A 19,474-nucleotide genomic window follows, 5' to 3' on the forward strand; every position below is an offset into this window, starting at 1 on the left:
CACGCTATACGGCACAGCCCGAACACTGGCTCCTCCCAGACACGTGATTGATTACATGGCGTGACGTCATCAAAGCTCCTATTTTGTTTTCTATGATCACAGTGTGGATAAAGACGCGCAGGACGGCAGCAGCAGCACTGTGACAATGGTGAGTAGTAGGCAGGTGCTGGGACTTGTAGTTCCTCACCGGGTTGACTAATCTCTTCCTTGTGTATAGGGGAAAAATTACATGGCCCTCTCCCGTGTGGAGGTCACGTGTTTGTGTCATTAGTGATGTACTTTCTGCTGGTTATATGGAGCCTCACCTCCAGCTCTATAAAGGGGAAAGTGTTCAGCTACTACAGTGTCCCCCAGTGCCATAACACCAGCAGCCACTGTACCGCCATATCAGTGCCCAATACCTAACAGCAGACATAGTGCCCTTATACTACTGCCACCACTACCGAGACCGGCAGTCACAGCGCCCCCGCTACCGAGACCGGCAGTCAGAGCGCCCCCCCCCGCTACCGAGACCGGCAGTCAGAGCGCCCCCCCCCGCTACCGAGACCGGCAGTCAGAGCGCCCCCCCCCCGCTACCGAGACCGGCAGTCAGAGCGCCCCCCCCCCGCTACCGAGACCGGCAGTCAGAGCGCCCCCCCCCCCGCTACCGAGACCGGCAGTCAGAGCGCCCCCCCCCCGCTACCGAGACCGGCAGTCAGAGCGCCCCCCCCCCGCTACCGAGACCGGCAGTCAGAGCGCCCCCCCCCGCTACCGAGACCGGCAGTCAGAGCGCCCCCCCCCCCCGCTGCCGAGACCGGCAGTCAGAGCGCCCCCCCCCCCCGCTACCGAGACCGGCAGTCAGAGCGCCCCCCCCCCCCGCTACCGAGACCGGCAGTCAGAGCGCCCCCCCCCGCTACCGAGACCGGCAGTCAGAGCGCCCCCCCCCCCGCTGCCGAGACCGGCAGTCAGAGCGCCCCCCCCCCGCTACCGAGACCGGCAGTCAGAGCGCCCCCCCCCCGCTACCGAGACCGGCAGTCAGAGCGCCCCCCCCCCGCTACCGAGACCGGCAGTCAGAGCGCCCCCCCCCCGCTACCGAGACCGGCAGTCAGAGCGCCCCCCCCCCCGCTACCGAGACCGGCAGTCAGAGCGCCCCCCCCCCCCGCTACCGAGACCGGCAGTCAGAGCGCCCCCCCCCCCGCTACCGAGACCGGCAGTCAGAGCGCCCCCCCCCCGCTACCGAGACCGTCAGTCAGAGCGCCCCCCCCCCGCTACCGAACACCGTCAGTCAGAGCGCCCCCCCCCCGCTACCGAACACCGTCAGTCAGAGCGCCCCCCCCCCGCTACCGAACACCGTCAGTCAGAGCGCCCCCCCCCCGCTACCGAACACCGTCAGTCAGAGCGCCCCCCCCCCGCTACCGAACACCGTCAGTCAGAGCGCCCCCCGCTACCGAACACCGTCAGTCAGAGCGCCCCCCGCTACCGAACACCGTCAGTCAGAGCGCCCCCCGCTACCGAACACCGTCAGTCAGAGCGCCCCCCGCTACCGAACACCGTCAGTCAGAGCGCCCCCCGCTACCGAACACCGTCAGTCAGAGCGCCCCCCGCTACCGAACACCGTCAGTCAGAGCGCCCCCCGCTACCGAACACCGTCAGTCAGAGCGCCCCCCGCTACCGAACACCGTCAGTCAGAGCGCCCCCCGCTACCGAACACCGTCAGTCAGAGCGCCCCCCGCTACCGAACACCGTCAGTCAGAGCGCCCCCCGCTACCGAACACCGTCAGTCAGCGCGCCCCCCGCTACCGAACACCGTCAGTCAGCGCGCCCCCCGCTACCGAACACCGTCAGTCAGCGCGCCCCCCGCTACCGAACACCGTCAGTCAGCGCGCCCCCCGCTACCGAACACCGTCAGTCAGCGCGCCCCCCGCTACCGAACACCGTCAGTCAGCGCGCCCCCCGCTACCGAACACCGTCAGTCAGCGCGCCCCCCGCTACCGAACACCGTCAGTCAGCGCGCCCCCCGCTACCGAACACCGTCAGTCAGAGCGCCCCCCGCTACCGAACACCGTCAGTCAGAGCGCCCCCCGAGCAGTGCCCTTAATACAACAGTCAGCACCCCCTGAACAGTGACCCAATACCCTAATATAGCAGTCATAGCACCCCCAGTACACTGTCCCCCAATACCAGCAGCATGAGAACCCCGATACTAGTGCCTCAGTACCATAATGCATCAGCTACAGTCTCGCCAACATAGCATTCCCCATATCAGTGTTACCAATACTATAGTACAGCAGGCGCAGCCCCCCCATTCTGGAGGCCTAACACCAGCAACCACTGTACCCCCATACTAGGACTCCCTATTACCATAATCTTAGCAGTCACTGTACGCCGTCCCCCAGTATCGGTGCTTTCCAGTACCATAACGCCTGCAATAACTGTAGCCCATTCCCAGTCTCTGCCCCGTTCTGTGCGCGCACACAATACCATCAGACATTACCCCAGTGCTCCCATCCTAGCAGTAGACATGACGGTGCTCACCTGTGTGATGGGGAAGTCCTGGGGGTCCTGTGATCAGGCCGTTCCCTGTAACCCTGTGTGCTCTTATACATAGTTCATGCAGTGACCGAAAACCGCTCTGACGTTCTCAGTGATGGAAATGGCTGGAGGTGAAAACGCTTTCATTAATACCTGTGTCTCCAATGTTTCCATCAGCGCGGTGATCACAGTGTTGTCAGTGCACCGTTACATATGTTTTCATATCCTGTATAGTGAGACGTTCAGATATAACTGGAGCCTTATGCCGTGCACACGTACCGTAGTTAGCTCCACAACAAAACCGCACATGACCACAGATATACACTCAGACAAGAAGGTCTCGGGTTAATGCCCCTTATATATGAAGCAGTAACATACCTGCATAAATGCAAATTGTTTCTTCAGAGAGGAAGAGGACTGGAACTCTAGCGCCACCTATTGGAAGTAGCGATCCAAAAAGTCAAATTGAGAGTTCGGCTTTTATTCTAAGTTATGTGACAAGGCTCATTAGAGGGTTGACATTTGCTACTTCCAGTAGGTGGCGCTAGAATTCTAGTCCTCTTCCTCTCTGAAGAGACAATCTGCATATTTCCCAGAGGAGCATTGCAGCTTAAAAGTCTCCTCACCACGGCATATCAGGCTTGACATGTCACTCTACCCCTTGGACATACCTTACTCAGCCAATGTGTAATTTATGTAACACCCCAGTGACTTTTTTCAGGTCAGCAAAAAATCAGACTGTTTGGATCTGTTTTTTGTTATCCGCTCGTCTGTGCTGCTCGTTTCTTTTGTACTGATCATACACTCACACGGCGAGGTCGCATGAACAGATCAGAGGAACAGCCGCTGTTTTCTGCAGACCATAATGTCAGCACAGTTCCGACAACTACTGATGTGTAACTAGAGATGTAGGGCGGCGTGTCACGTCCCAAATACTAAGCCGCCAACATCTGCTATGGTTTTCAAAATGATCATTAATCATTGACTTCACTTTTCAGGGGAACAGATGTTTCACCCCATCAAAACTGCGGGACCATTAGTCAGCCACGTGGTTCTGCTCTCATGCAAAATGAGGTCCGCTCCCTTTAGCCTTCCCCTCGATCTTATGCTGCCATTGCTGTGTCACTTGCCGTGTCTTTATTGCGTACGGAATGGAAAAATGTAAACTTTTCTATCACCACACTAAATCTGTGTGTTGCGTTTGTTACCGCACCATGGTGCACGGCCGTACACAGTGGGAGCCAGCTGTTTCCTTAGATGCCAGTAGGGAGTCTGACTTTGGGAGGATGTTCCCTCTGTCACCCGGTCGGCCCCCTGCAGCGTGTCAGTGGGCTGCCATGGTAACAAAGACGTTCCAGTTACTAAGTGTGGAAGCCTATTAGATCATGCCAGAAGTAAGATCTAGTAGTCCTGTTAGTATAAGCGCTAATGGCGACATTTGTAGATTTGGGTCAGATCACGGACTGGCCATGGGTCTCCTGACCTGAGTGTGACAGCCTCTTAGAAATATATGAAACTGTCACGCTCCTGTCGGGAGAGCCACAGGTGGTCCTTGATCGACCTGAGGTCCATGGACATCGGCATGAGCCCTAACACTGACATTCTGGGGTTTCTTTTTTTTTTTACATTAGTAGTGCAGTGCATTATCTAAGGATTGCATGACAAATAAACATCGTGAGAAAAAGTAACCTAAAATAAAAAACACCTTATTTTGTATTGCGGTTTCCATAACGACACATAGTATAAAATTATTTATCTATTTTGCAAGAGGAATGTCATAAATAAAGAATCTTTTAGGATATCTTTTTTGTTCATCTTTCCTTACATAAAATGAAATCAAAAGTTGCCTGTACCCCAAAGTGGTAACAGTAAGAACTACAGGACGTTCCAGAAAAAAATAATCTATTGTGGAGCTCTGTAAAGGAGAAAATGGAAAAGTTATAGGTCTCAAGATATGTCGAATTAAAAAAATAATAATTTCTAGCGGAAAAGTATTAGCACATAAAAAACCTGGGTGACTGAACCCATAGATTATAGGGTATGATGATAAATTAGCTCTTTGTCCTGGTGAAGGAAAACCTCTGCAATAATTTGTATGGAATCAATTCCAGTTTTCAAAAAAAAAACAGAAAGAGCAGAATAAATTGCTGCCCTTGGTTTTAGGACCAAAGATGGGGTCAGTGCACAGGGGTGTGTTACCCTAGGCAGCGCTGTACTGGACGTGCCCATCTCATCCCATTGTTAATTGCACCAAATTCCAGAGCGCTGGCAAGAAGAATGCAGTGTAAAGTATGCACGTCTTTGGCACACTTTTATTTCAATGTGTAAACTATGCTGCGAAAACACTGAAGGAATTGATATGCTGCAGATTTAAAAAAAAAAAAAAGTGCTACAAAAAAGCCAAGTGTGAACACAGCCTTGTTAGCAAGTTAAAGGCTGGGTTCTTCTGGTAGAAATTGGCGCTTCAAAGACTGTTTAGACAATTGTAAAAGTTCTGCTGTGATAGCAGCTGGCATTGATGCCCATATCACCTTTCTGCTGACATGCGTCACGTACAAGTCAGATCCTGCGACTTCCTACAGCTGTAAGACAGTCTGGTTGTAGCTGGAAGACAAAGGTTCAGTTGTTTCCAAATGTGTTGGATTTTCTGCTAGTGGTTTCGCACGCGACTCGCTTCACATAGACTACAAGGCAGATGACTGCGACTTATTTGTGACTTGGCCACTCTTTTTTTTTTTTCTTTCTAATTCAAAATCTCAGTTCTAAATTTTTCTTGCGACAGCAAGTTGCAGATAAGTTGCTCAGATGTTTTTGGTCCTCATGACTTGTTTGAGACTTGCTGTTGGCAACAGATGTCGTCTTATAGCCCCATACTAAGGCATACTGTTTCTAAATATGTGTCAGTCCTGAACTCGTGGATCTCATGTGTGCATAGTACCGTATATACTTGTGTATAAGCCGACCCCCCCCCTAATTTTGCCACAAAAAACTGGGAAAACGTATTGACTCGAGTATAAGCCTAGGGTGGAAAATGCAGCAGCTACTGGTAAATTTCAAAAATAAAAATTGATACCAATAAAAGTAAAATGAATTGAGACATCAATAGGTTAAATGTTTTTGAATATCCATATTGAATCAGGAGCCCCATATAATGCTCCATACAGTTCATAATGGCCCCATAATATGCTCCATACAAAATACACCCCATATAATGCTGCACATAGGATAATGGTGGCCCTATAAGATGCTCCATACAAAATACACCCCATATAATGCTCCATAAAGGTTATGGCCCAATAAGATGCTCCATAGAATATGCCCCCATGAGATGCACCATGGAGTAGGCTCCCCCCCTAAGATGCACCATGGAGTAGGCTCCCCCCCTAAGATGCACCATGGAATAGGCTCCCCCCCCCTAAGATGCACCATGGAATAGGCTCCCCCCCCCTAAGATGCACCATGGAATAGGCTCCCCCCCCTAAGATGCACCATGGAATAGGCTCCCCCCCCTAAGATGCACCATGGAATAGGCTCCCCCCATAAGATGCTCCATGGAATAGGCTCCCCCCATAAGATGCTCCATGGAATAGGCTCCCCCCATAAGATGCTCCATGGAATAGGCTCCCCCCATAAGATGCTCCATGGAATAGGCCCCCCCCCCATAAGATGCTCCATGGAATAGGCCCCCCCCATAAGATGCTCCATGGAATAGGCCCCCCCCCATAAGATGCTCCATGGAATAGGCCCCCCCCATAAGATGCTCCCTGGAATAGGCCCCCCTCATAAGATGCTCCCTGGAATAGGCCCCCCCCATAAGATGCTCCATGGAATAGGCCCCCCCTCCCATAAGATGCTCCATGGAATAGGCCCCCCCTCCCATAAGATGCTCCATGGAATAGGCCCCCCCTCCCATAAGATGCTCCATGGAATAGGCCCCCCCTCCCATAAGATGCTCCATGGAATAGGCCCCCCCTCCCATAAGATGCTCCATGGAATAGGCCCCCCCTCCCATAAGATGCTCCATGGAATAGGCCCCCCCTCCCATAAGATGCTCCATGGAATAGGCCCCCCCTCCCATAAGATGCTCCATGGAATAGGCCCCCCCCTCCCATAAGATGCTCCATGGAATAGGCCCCCCCCTCCCATAAGATGCTCCATGGAATAGACCCCCCCCTCCCATAAGATGCTCCATGGAATAGGCCCCCCCCTCCCATAAGATGCTCCATGGAATAGGCCCCCCCCTCCCATAAGATGCTCCATGGAATAGGCCCCCCCCTCCCATAAGATGCTCCATGGAATAGGCCCCCCCCTCCCATAAGATGCTTCATGGAATAGGCCCCCCCCTCCCATAAGATGCTCCATGGAATAGGCCCCCCCCTCCCATAAGATGCTCCATGGAATAGGCCCCCCCCTCCCATAAGATGCTCCATGGAATAGGCCCCCCCCTCCCATAAGATGCTCCATGGAATAGGCCCCCCCCTCCCATAAGATGCTCCATGGAATAGGCCCCCCCCTCCCATAAGATGCTCCATGGAATAGGCCCCCCCCTCCCATAAGATGCTCCATGGAATAGGCCCCCCCCTCCCATAAGATGCTCCATGGAATAGGCCCCCCCCTCCCATAAGATGCTCCATGGAATAGGCCCCCCCCTCCCATAAGATGCTCCATGGAATAGGCCCCCCCCTCCCATAAGATGCTCCATGGAATAGGCCCCATATGCCGCTGATGCTGCAAATAAAAAAAGATTACATACTCACCTCTCCGTCGCTGGGGGTCAGGTGCCGGTGTCGCTGCTGGCTCAGGACCCGGCACCTGAGATATTCACCATCACCGTTCCCACGCTGCTGTCTGCCACATCGTCTGTCAGTGACGTTCAAGCAGCAGAGAGTGCGGCGCGCTCTAACTACATCGCCGCGCCCTCTGACCTGAACATCACTGACAGAGGATGCGGCAGGCAGCGTGGAAACGGCGACAGGTGAATATAGTATATACTCGCCCCCCCCCCCCCCCCCCCTCGGTGCGTCTCTGCAGCACCGTTCTCCCACGGTCTCCGGCGCCTGCCTTCAGCGGTCACGTGATACCGCTCATTAAAGACATGAATATACGCATATTCATGTCTTTATTGAGCGGTACCTCGTGACTGCTGACGGAAGCTGCCGGAGACCGTGGGACAAGCAGGGGGGCTGCAAAGATGCGCCAAGGGGGGTCAGTATGATCTGACACCCCCGCTCCCCTCCCCCGCCAACCCCCTGACGTATATGACTCGCGTATAAGCCGAGAGGGGCACTTTCAGCCCCCAAAAATGGGCTGAAAAAAATCTCGGCTTATACGGGAGTATAGGTAGGTCTCACATCTCTTGTCCCCATTGTGTGTGGCTTTAAATGGACAAGGTGATACATTATCGGGGGTAGGAGATGATGCAAACCAAGGCACATTGTGATTAGTTTGGTGTATCAGAAGTCATGTGTGTTTTATACACAGGCTCCTGTATATCTGATAAAATCCGGGTATGTATTTATGTCCCACCTTGGACGCCTTTCCCTGTATAACCTACAGAATTAGAATATTTTTTACCTTTATGGGTGTACACACTTTCAATACTCATTTTGACCATATTACATTAGTAAGAAAATAAAAGAATTGCAATTGTGTCATTGCGTCCTTATTCCATATGGATGCACACCAGGGTGTTACTCCCGGAAGTGTCTCTCTTTCCTTAGAACGGCGACACTTGTGGATGAAGGACTCCGCCTGGATCCACTGTCTTCAGTCCAGACACTCTACTTGGATGCTCGCTCTTTGCCACCATTAAGGATCTCATCACTTCTATAAATAGTAAGTAATTTTACACTTCTATTAAATGGGGCATGTATCACAGTACAGTGATATCATGGAGACTTGTCCGGTGCTGCAGCCTTACATGGTGGATATGTTCTCTGCAGTCCTGGACCAATGTGTCTCCTCTTTATTGCCAGGAAGGTCCATGCATCTTGTGTATCCCTAAGCTGAATACTGGGGATCTCGTGCACTATAACCTTTTGTTGTATTTTTGCTTGGGTTCATTATATTGTATTTGTCATCCCCAGCTCTGCAGTATCCACTTCTTGGTTCATCATGTTCCTGACGGTGCCATATCTGATCCTGAGAAGATTGAGAGCCAGGCATGAATTAGATGAAGAAGTTCGCTACGAGCCCCCGCCACGGCAGTACAGAGCAAGCAATATTAACAGAAGACAGTTCTTAAGACGGCGACGACGGAGGAGAATATTCCCTGCGAGAATTGATCTATCTGAGATCGATGAGCAGGACATTAAAGAACGTTACCGCCTTAATTCAGATGCTATAATGTCTCTGTATGAACTCATTAAGAAAGACTTAATCTCCACTACAAAGAGAAGTAATGCCGTTCCTGGGATTGTAAAGTTACTCTGTGCCCTTCATTATTTCACCAGTGGGTCGTTACAGAGCACTGTGGCTGAAGCTGGCGGCATAACCCAGAGCACCTTCAGCCGTGCCCTGTCGGAGGTCATATCTGCTATTCTAAAACTCGCCGACCAATTCATAAAGTTCCCCAGCGACCCTGCTGGCTTACATCTCATAAAGCAAGGCTTCCAGAGCATCGACGGATTCCCAGATGTCTTGGGTGCCGTGGGATGCACACATATAGCCATCTCTCCCCCCTCCGAGATGGAGCAGATGTATCGGAACCAGAAGCACTATCACTCCATCAATGTGCAGGTCATCTGTGACTCCGACATGAGGATCTTGGATGTAGTTTCACAGTGTCCTGGGTCAACAGATGACTCGTCTGTCCTGAAACAATCTGAGATTCAGGAAAGATTTGACAAAGGAGAATTTAGTGGGTGGTTGTTAGGTGAGTATTATGGAGCTCCAGTAGTAATCACCCCTGTAAGAGAAGTTCTGTAGCTAATACAGATTGGATGGGCTCAGCACCATCATGTTTGACAATGATTAAAATCTGCTTCAGCTCTTTGTAGATATTTGATATTACTAATCCCATCTTTAAATCAGGTAGAACATTTTTTTTTTTTTTTGTCCACTACTATTAAAATCTGCGCCTTCTGGAGCCCCACCACTACGCTGTACTACTGCAAGTGTTCCCTGCCTGTCCTCTGACCTCAGTTTCCCTTTGCTGTGGGGAATATTGGGTGACAGCTTTTGCCATTCAGCAGCCATTGATTGGCTGAAACAGTCACATTCTGTGTCAGTCAGAAGACTGCTGCAGCCGATCAGCACCCGCCCTGAGACTTTCATCTGGTTCAGACACAACGTAACCACTACACCGGTCTCCTGATTCCCTCGACACAAGGTGAAGCCAAGAGACCGGCAGGGGACACTGACAGCAATATTGAGGATAGTACATGAATTAAATGGCATATGGTTTGCTTCTGAGGAATGAGGATCCTTCTGAATATTTTTTATTTATTTGGGCTAGGGTGTGCAGTCCACATTGTTCTAATAGCACTATTGAGGAGTGAATATGCTTTAATATGTTTTGTTTTGTTTTTTTTTTCCTTCATTTTAGCACCACCATGGGCCTATTTTTAAAATGTTCAATGGGGTTCTCCATACTGGACAACCCCTGCTTAATCACTTCAAGGCCTCGTATAAAAAAAAAAAAAAGTTTATACCTAGCTCCTGCTTAACAAAAGTGTTGAAGTCCAACAACGGAGCATTTTAAAACACCTCCTATATCAAATCCAATTAATTAGCTCCTTACTAGAGAAAGGACCCATTACTGGGTTCACAAAAGTTAAATATATCCGAAAAAAAGCACATAGGAACCCAGTTAAGCAAAGTAGAAAATCTTTATTGGTAAAAGATACACACATCACATAAAATTAAAAGGTGGGAAACCCAAGTAAAGATACCACCCCCCACATACAAGCTACTGAGAGGTTGCACATATCAAAAACACCCCACTAGTCGCTTTTCAATAGCAAATGGTAGAGAGTGACAAGCATTAACTACAAAACAGAGTAATGCTACTACAAACGCTAGTCACATGAAGTGCAAGACAAACTTACCTCCTGTGGATGGTGATATCCACCCCTACGCACGTTTCAGCAATCAGCCTTCTTCCGGGGGTTAACATCACACCAGCAGGAGCATATCTTTATATAAGAATTCATCCAATCAGAGATCCCCTAACAAATCATTGTTTACTATGTTGTAATCCCATAGGTCACCCAGTTCTGTGTGGACAAATACGTAGCCTATCATAGTTCATAGGTCCACTAGAGGGACGTGTTAAAGCAAAAGAGGCGGCATAAATTATTAATCCGACCAATCAAGAAAGGAGACCTCCCACCATAAGCCGTCCCACCGTGCTACCGCTGTCCATACACTAAATATATCTACATATCTCTAATATAACAGGTGCCCTAGGGTGCCCCACTATAACGGTGCATGTCACACCGACAGACGGACCCGGAGATCCGCGCGATGCGGCAAAACGCCGAGCCCCGGGCCAAAGTCCCGCCCATGTCTGACGTAGGCGGGACGGCTCACGTGACCAGGACACGGAGTCAAACGCCGTGTCAGGTGATGCCCCCAGACCGCCCGGCGGGCGCATGTGCACAGTGTGCATCCCGGGCAGCCGAATACTCTTATAATAGAGATTTGTAGATATATTTAGTGTATGGACAGCGGTAGAAGCACGGTGGGACGGCTTATGGTGGGAGGTCTCCTTTCTTGATTGGTCGGATTAATAATTTATGCCGCCTCTTTTGCTTTAACACGTCCCTCTAGTTGACCTATGAACTATGATAGGCTACGTATTTGTCCACACAGAACTGGGTGACCTATGGGATTACAACATAGTGAACGATGATTTGTTAGGGGATCTCTGATTAGATGAATTCTTATATAAGATATGCTCCTGCTGGTGTGATGTTAACCCCCGGAAGAAGGCTGATTGCCGAAACGTGCGTAGGGGTAAATATCACCATCCACAGGAGGTAAAAGTTTGTCTTGCACTTAGATAATGTTCATGTGACTAGCGTTTGTAGTAGCATTTTTCTGTTTTGTAGTTAATGCTTGTCACTCTCTACCATTTGCTATTGAAAAGCGACTAGTGGGGTGTTTTTGATATGTGCAACCTCTCAGTAGCTTGTATGTGGGGGGTGGTATCTTTACTTGGGTTTCCCACCTTTTAATTGTATGTGATGTGTGTATCTTTTACCAATAAAGAATTTCTATTTTGCTTAATTGGGTTCCTATGTGCTTTTTTTCGGATACACCTGCCTCCTGCTGTAGGGTTGCTCCACTAATGTTGGCCCTGCGATTCTGGGGGTGACGCGGCATTATTGAGTCACTTGACCACGGCAGCGAATGAGCAAGGTGCAGCTGTCATATGTCACCCTCCTGAAATAGCAGCACCGACATTGCTGCTGCAGGACGTAGGGATAAATTGTTTTCATTTTCTTTGGGGCTCTGAAGTAATTAAGCAGGGGTTATTCAATAGTGGACAACCCCTTTTAATTGTACTACACAAACCCTTCAATGCTGCGTGCACACTCGTTAGTTCCATCCTGCGTATATAAACAAATAGTTTGAGTGCTGTGGACAAGAGTTTGGAATGATTACATGATCTCGCCTGTCTTTTAGGAGATGCAGGATATGGTGTTAAACCGTGGCTTCTCACCCCTTTCGAGAACCCGGCTACGGCATCTGAAGTGCGATACAACTTATCACACAACGCAACGTATTCTGTAGTGGAGCGAACTATTGATGTGCTGAAAAGCCGCTTCCGCTGTTTGGACAATCCCAATGGGGTTCTCCTCTATAACCCCGAGAAAGTCAGTAAAATTATTCTTGTGTGCTGTATAATACACAATATTGCAGTGCTAAAAAATATTGATGCTGACCTTGCACTGGATCTCAGACCTCCAATCAAAGATGAGTCAGCGGAGGATGACACAATGGAGGGCACGGCGCAGAGGGATGCAGTGGTGGCAGAATGCTTCTCAGGTAAGGATACAACGGCAGTAGCCTACAGTGGGCTGTATTACCTCCACTGAAGCCTTTAGTGTGGGTTATCAGCGGTGTCAATATGTAACGCGAATTAATTAAAGGGAATCTGTCACCCCTTTTTTGAGATATCCTATAATATCATTCAATTGTGTGTCACATAAGGATTCTCTTAGTACTTTTGCTTCCCCCTGACCCCGCACCTTTCATGCATAAATACCTTTTTTATATCTGTTCAGATGTATGTAAACTGCCACTGTCCGGTCCGCTGGGCGGGGCTTATTTACCTGCTCCCCCCCCACTGTCTTGCTCTAAGCATTTCTTCTTGTGTAGAGCAAGACAGGGAGGGGGGAGCAGGTGAATAAGCCCCGCCCAGCGGACCGGACCGTGGCAGTTTACATACATCTGAACCGATATAAAAAAGGTATTTATGCATGATAGGTGAGGGGGGCAGGGGGAAGCAGAAGTACTAAGAGAATCCTTATGTGACACACAATTGAATGATATCATTATATGATATCTCACAAAAGGTGTGACAGATTCCCTTTAATGCCAGGGACACACATGCCCAGTCACTCTCCGAATAGTGATCCTCTGTTCACTGCTGAACACCCAATAGAAATAGTGAACAGAGGATTCCTATGCAGAGAGTGACTGAGCATGTGTGTCCCCCAGCACTCAGCTCATTAGACATGTACAGTGATCTACACAATGAACACCAGATGGCGCCAGTTTATGTAAGAAAATGTCACAACTCTTCATTGGGTCCTCGTTTTTTTTTTAACATGTAAATTGCAAATATTTTTTTTGAGATTCATAGTTGATGTGAAATTTTATTGGTGAGTCCACATGCAACATAAAAAAACAGCCTTAACATATGTCTGCATGGAACAAGTAAGCTGCGGATTTTACTTATAGGTAAAATACAGTAGCAGGCAAGTGGTTGCCATTTTAACAAATTCCATACTCATGCTATATGAAAAGATAACATGGGGTGCAGCTTTTAAAATTTGTAGCACATTATATTTTGTTGCAGATTTAATTCCTTTCATTGTAGCAAAGGGAGGAAAACCCAGAATGAATCTCCAGCAAAACCCACGTTAAACTGTGGATTTGGAGCTAAAAATCAAGACCTGGCCGCCTCCTCTGAATAGCGGCATTATAGCATTGGTACCTGCGGTATACAACACAAGGCAATATATAAATGCTGTTGTGCCCGATTGTCACTTTTGAAGGGGGTTTTCACATGATCACCTTCCCAGGCCGCTTTGGCAGACTTGCACCTGTCATGGCTATTGATTGGTATTGTATTATTGAGAAATGTATTTCCCTAGGAAATAGAATATACCCGAAAAAATGAAATAAAACCACTAAAATGACGCACAAAATGTAATAGCTTTGTGTTTGTTGGCTTTTGTTCAGTATATTGTAGATTAACATCTAGTCACATGAGATTTGTCCTGAAAAAAGTGAGTAAAGGGCAATGAAAATTTAGCAAATTGCCGTGATTGCATCCATCCTATAAAGCTTCCTGTAGCCGCACTGTGCCTGCAGTGTGAACACGGTGCTTTTGGAACAAAAGGAAATTGCACATGTTCTAGATGTGGAGTGACTTGTACTTTGTGTAACTGTTTTTTTTTTTTTTTTTCTTTTTATGTTCCAGGTTGAACTGATAAGAACGCCGCACACATCTCCAAATCATCACCTATATACATGCACGCTCTCCACCTGTAACTTGTCCTTTCTTTTGTATTATTGAAGCAGTTGTCACACTTTGCATTTATCTGCTACTATTGTTTTATTGGTGTAAATAAAATTTGTTTTTCTAGAACCTGAATATTTGTGCCGTATTACAAAGTGTTATTCCTTGTACACGTCTATGTGATGTCCGTTTCTTTTCTTGGACAGCACACGGACTCCCTCTCATGGATCTATACATACGTTCATTTTAAAAGAATTGAATCCGTGAGTCCAATGTGTGAGAATCGGAGCGCGTCCTGTTCTCATCAGCTTCGTGGAGCAAACGCTATTTACCGTATATGGGGATCACTTACACAGGATTCATTGTTAAAAGTCATTGGATAAATAGACTAAACTTCTATCTTCAAATTTAAAAACAGAGGAGAAGCAAATGGAGGCAATAGGAATGACGCACGAGAGAAAACAGTGTAGATGTTAAAAAAAAAAAAAAAAGGGAACGGATGTGTGAAGGTAGTCTAAGGCTTATGGACGTCGTGAAGGGAGTTCTCTGCTCAGACTGCTTTCTGTAAGCCAGAAATGAGAAACCCTGTGTAAGGCCACGTTCTCATAGCTGCCACATGGGAGCGAAAATGGCATTTTAAAGTGAATAAATGCTTATGAACAGAATTTTGTACAACTTTTCTGAATCGCTTTATGGAGCACCAAATGTAGACTATGCCCCTTTAAGTGGACCCTTTATGTTCACCGTTGCAGCTATCATTTTTGTGAGCTGCCCTAATGCCAATATTCTGAAGCCGGTTATCAGCCGACTGTGAGTCGCAGTTATAAGCTCGCCCTCTGTTTGCATTGCTGTCGCCAGTCTCTGTTTTTTGGCTGAGTCCAAGCGACCATTATTGTTTGTAGCAAAAAAAACAACAACAAACAAACGTAAATTTTAACAAAATTGTTTATTTCTGGGCAAGCCTCCAAACGCAAATGCTGATAATTAATCGGAATATGCCAACCATATGGGTATATGGACACCGTCCCGGCTGGTGAACCGTTGTCATGCAGTCATTGTACCGGTGGTTCTTGCTCTGTATAGCATACACACATTAGAAATAATAGGATTGGATCTGGTGTCAGTTCCTCTAATGATCCATAATAACGTGCACTTGACACACATACTTTATTAAAATCTGGATTCCCAGAAGTGGCCACACTTATAAGGCGCCATAATAGTCTGCAGTCGTCTGATTCGCACATTGCAGACTGATGGAGCAGAAACCTTTTTTTTTTTTTTCACCTCTTTTTACTTTGCCAGCTTTTGAGAAACCATAAAGGAAGTGAGTTTACAAAGTCAACCCTCTATAACTAGTCTATACTGGACACTACTAGGGTACTAATATTTGGACCCTTGTGTGTTCCCTTTAGTATTTGTGATGACATGGCAGAGACGTGTACTATGGTATACACCTTTCACACTGTGCTTTCTCCTGCGTTCAGTGGCCCCATTGGGGCTTACATTTGAAACCCCCACAAAACGGGATTCGGTCATATACATCGAGTGGGCCATAAGTAGTCTGTGTCTTGCTCCCCACCTACAATAGGTGTATACATCCGAAAATGATGCTCGACAGCTCAGGGTGACTCCCTCTGCACCATTATAGTCTGCTCATATGCCCGGGATGACCCTATATATCAAAGAGGCGGTCATCAAATTTTGTGATCGTACATCACCCAAGGGCCGCTGAAAATTTGGAGACGTGTTCTGATCCTAGGTATATATCCACAGTAGTATACAGTATATGCCATAATCTAAAATTGGGGTTCTATATCAGGAACGTTCTCAATTCTAAACAGAGGGTCCCCTGCTTCCCTATTTAGCAGTCCAGAAAAAAGTCAAGGTGACCATAATATGAGCACAGCTATCCCTATAGTTTGGGATTGACTGAACAGAGGAGTCCGAGATGCCGGGGGATCATGTTGTGCACCCTGGTTTAGAGCGGATTTGTTAGGGTGGCTCTTCCTCTGGCAGGCTTGGCTCCACTATGTGTTATATGAACTCACATTTAATCAAAGGTTTGTTTCAGCTTTGTGTGTAAACTGAGTCAAACGTTATCACAAATCAAGGTTTAAGCTTTTATATTGTACCTGCCAAAATTAGCACATTATATAAAAAGTGGTGTGGTCTCTGAATTTTAATACAAATTAGGTTTCAGGCCTGAATAAAGCCTAGTTCCCTTGCCCAGTTCTAGCAGGCACAGATTTCATTTTCTTATTTGGAGATAATCCCAAATGCAATAAACTTTAAGAGGCGTGTGCCTTTTGAAAAACATTGGCACAAACCAATGTCTCCTTTCTTAGCTGGCATCAGAAAGGTCAACCTTAATTATCAACATTTCCTCTATGACTTTCACTGGGCAGATAAATTACCTAGAGTAGCTTTGCTAAGTTTCCTAGTTTTGTACCTTTTTGCAGGATTTAAAATGTTTCATACATGATCTGACTATTGTCTTATGACCTTCACAGGTGTCCCTGCGTCTCAGACACATTTTTGCTTTCAGTCGGACCCGTCTGTTTTTGAGGAGTGTGTCCAGTAATCCTGATACTAGACGGGCACTTCTCGAACTTGGTTTCTCTGAGGAGCAAAGTGAAAAGATCCAGAGTATGAGATGCCCTCCACACAAGACAGCCAACATCAAGGAGCTATGTCTCATTGGACTGAGTAACAAGACTGTACTGAGAATGCTCGAAGAAACTCCAGAGCTTCTAAAGACTACAGACAAGGCTGTGAGAGACAGGGTAGACGCACTGAGGGCCCTTGGCCTGGGAGAAGGTAAGATAAATCTTAAAGGGGTTGTCCTCTACTAGGACAGCTCAATACAAACGGTTTTCCCCGTTAAAATAAAAACTTATTCTCACCTCCTAGAACGGCACCGATACATCGGTGACGTAACGGCCTCATGTGAGCGCCGGGAACGCGACTGCTGACACCACTGAAACAACGCAGGCACTGGACGTGAGTATTTTTATTTTAACAAGGGCAAACATTCAGATTGAGAAGTGGTTGTCCTAGTCGTGGACAACCCCTTAAATAAATGATACAGGTTGTGATTTTTTTTTTTGTGGTTTGTGCAGCCAAAAACTTCCGCCAACTTAATTGCATAGAGATATAGCAAAGCCTGATGGAGACAGGCAACACATGCTATATCGTGGGGTCTGACCACTGAGACCCCCCCCATAATCATTTATGGTTAGTGCCAGGGATTTTAAATATAGTGTGTGTGCTTGACCATTGTTCCTCGTAAACTGATGATGCTCATGGATGGGGGTACTACGAAAGTAGCTTCAATCAGCCAGTCCAGTAGGAATGTAATGTACTATTCCCTTAATTTTCCAACCTATTTCTAAACTCTGTTCTGGCCCTAGTAGCATTTTTATTTATTTTTTCCATTTTTCTCATACACTTCATGGTTGTTTGTTTTTATGTTGAATCTGTTTTCTTTCCTTTTCTGTGGATCATAGGGAATGTGAGGGAAATCTAGGAGATGTGCATGACACAATGGTTTTAGTTGGAGAAATGTATGCTGAATTATTAGACTCCCTGTACCCAAATCTGCTGGATTTTTTTTTTTCCACAAATGATCTGGAAAATTATGATAATCTTATCAATTATATATATATATATATGGTCATTTATTTTTAGTAATGCAAGCTAGCAGTTCAATTGCTGGGTGACAGTGGGCAGCTCTGTCTTGTTCCTCTGTGAAACTCCAGAAACCTCTCGACTTACTCTTATTTTAGCAGTTGGTGCTTATACATCAGCATAACTCGTTTTCTTTTTAGCACTTCCCAAATATAACCCCATTGGACACTATCGAATGCTTTGGTGGCATCCAACGACAAGACGCCCTTCCGACTAGGATCCTCCTGTGCTGCTTGCAAATTAAAAAAAAAAAAAAAAGTCTAGGTGACTTTATAACAGTTGACTTAAAGAACATAAAGGCAGCCTGGTGTGGATGAATTACTGATTCAATAACTGTACTCAGTCAGGAGGCCAGAATTTTAGCCAATATCTTAACATCTGTTGTCAGCAATGAGAGAGGCCTGTAAGAATAAGGTAGTTCTCTCTTTTCCTTCCTAAGGCAGAATAACTATTACCACCTCATATAATGGTATACTTTGATAAACTCCCCTGATAAAAATACATTATTAATCATTTCCAGGTAGTTTGGTAATATTTATTCCTCAAAATGTTTATAGATTTCTATCGGAAACCCATCTGATCCGGGGTCCTTATGATTAGTAGAGTTGAGCGAATTTATTCTGGTTTCCTCTTATTCGGCAAGCTATAGCGCTTACCGAATAAGCTGCAGCGGGATCTCACCGGCTGATCGGCGCCGCAGCTGCATGTGTCGTGGCTGTGTCACAGCACATGCATGGAGAGCCTGTGTGTTGGGCTCTCCGTGCATGTGCTGTGACTCGATCGTGATACATGCAGCTACGGCGCCGGTCAGCCGGCGCGATCCCTCTGCAGCTTATTCGGTAAGCGCTATTGCTTGCCTAATAAGAGGAAACCATAATAAATTCGCTCAACTCTAATCATTAGCCATTTTTCCAACAGCCTGAATAACTTCTTTCAAGGAAATTGGCTAATCTAAAAGACCTTTATCTTTATTCCCCAGACAAGGGAGAGGTATTCTTGAGAGGTAATCTGACGAATCATCTTGCAAGTATTTGACCTTAGACCATGGATGTCAAAATCAAGTACACACAGGGTCAAAATTAAAAGCGTAGACACTCTCCACACCGTCCTCCGTATAGTATAATGGTCACAAAAAGTGCTGCATACAGTATAGTGGGCCCATCATAGTCCATCCATACAGTATGATGGCCCCACATAGTGCTCCATACAGTATGATGGCCCCCACATAGTGCTCTATAAAATTCTGAATCTGAATGGTATTTTTTAAACTAATAGTTTTCTTCTGTTTTATGATGCATTTCCATACAGGTTCTATGCAAAACATTCTGTCGAGATGCCCGGCTCTTTTGTCTCTGTCCCGCTCCCGTGTAACAGCTGCAATACAGTGTCTCAAGAGCCGGTGTCATTTTACATCAGAGCAGGTACTGAAAATCTTAAACTCTACTCCTGAAATCCTGACCCAAGATCCCAGTCATGTGGAAGATGTGTTTCAGGTGAGTGAACAGATCTGATGAAGTATTATTAGTCTAAAAGTCTTTTTAAGATTATATTTATATTTGCAAACATTATTTTTATAGTCTC

At 46.9% G+C, this 19,474-nt stretch overlaps 1 protein-coding gene across 7 annotated transcripts in view; it reads left to right on the plus strand.

The window, feature by feature from the left end:
• Positions 1-19,474, plus strand: part of MTERF4 (mitochondrial transcription termination factor 4) — a 30,815-nt gene that overhangs the window by 328 nt on the left and 11,013 nt on the right. Inside the window, exons 2-7 of one of the 7 annotated variants that reach the window (XR_012233348.1) lie at positions 103-148; positions 8,232-8,346; positions 8,598-9,385; positions 12,142-12,332; positions 12,419-12,504; positions 14,168-14,341. Coding sequence is in view for 6 of the 7 variants with exons in the window: in XM_073581207.1 (XP_073437308.1) it covers positions 8,626-9,385; positions 12,142-12,504; positions 14,168-14,172 (1,128 nt within the window). In the remaining variant the exon portion in view is untranslated. Of the gene's footprint in view, positions 1-75; positions 149-8,231; positions 8,347-8,597; positions 9,386-12,141; positions 12,505-14,167; positions 14,342-16,716; positions 17,024-19,201; positions 19,387-19,474 lie in introns of those variants that run through there. The other 6 variants (XM_073581207.1, XM_073581206.1, XM_073581208.1 and 3 more) reach the window with 6 other exon arrangements.

The sequence above is a fragment of the Dendrobates tinctorius genome, unplaced genomic scaffold, assembly GCF_039654945.1.
Source record: "Dendrobates tinctorius isolate UK_male_01 unplaced genomic scaffold, ASM3965494v1 ptg000069l, whole genome shotgun sequence".
Classification (NCBI taxonomy): domain Eukaryota; kingdom Metazoa; phylum Chordata; class Amphibia; order Anura; family Dendrobatidae; genus Dendrobates; species Dendrobates tinctorius.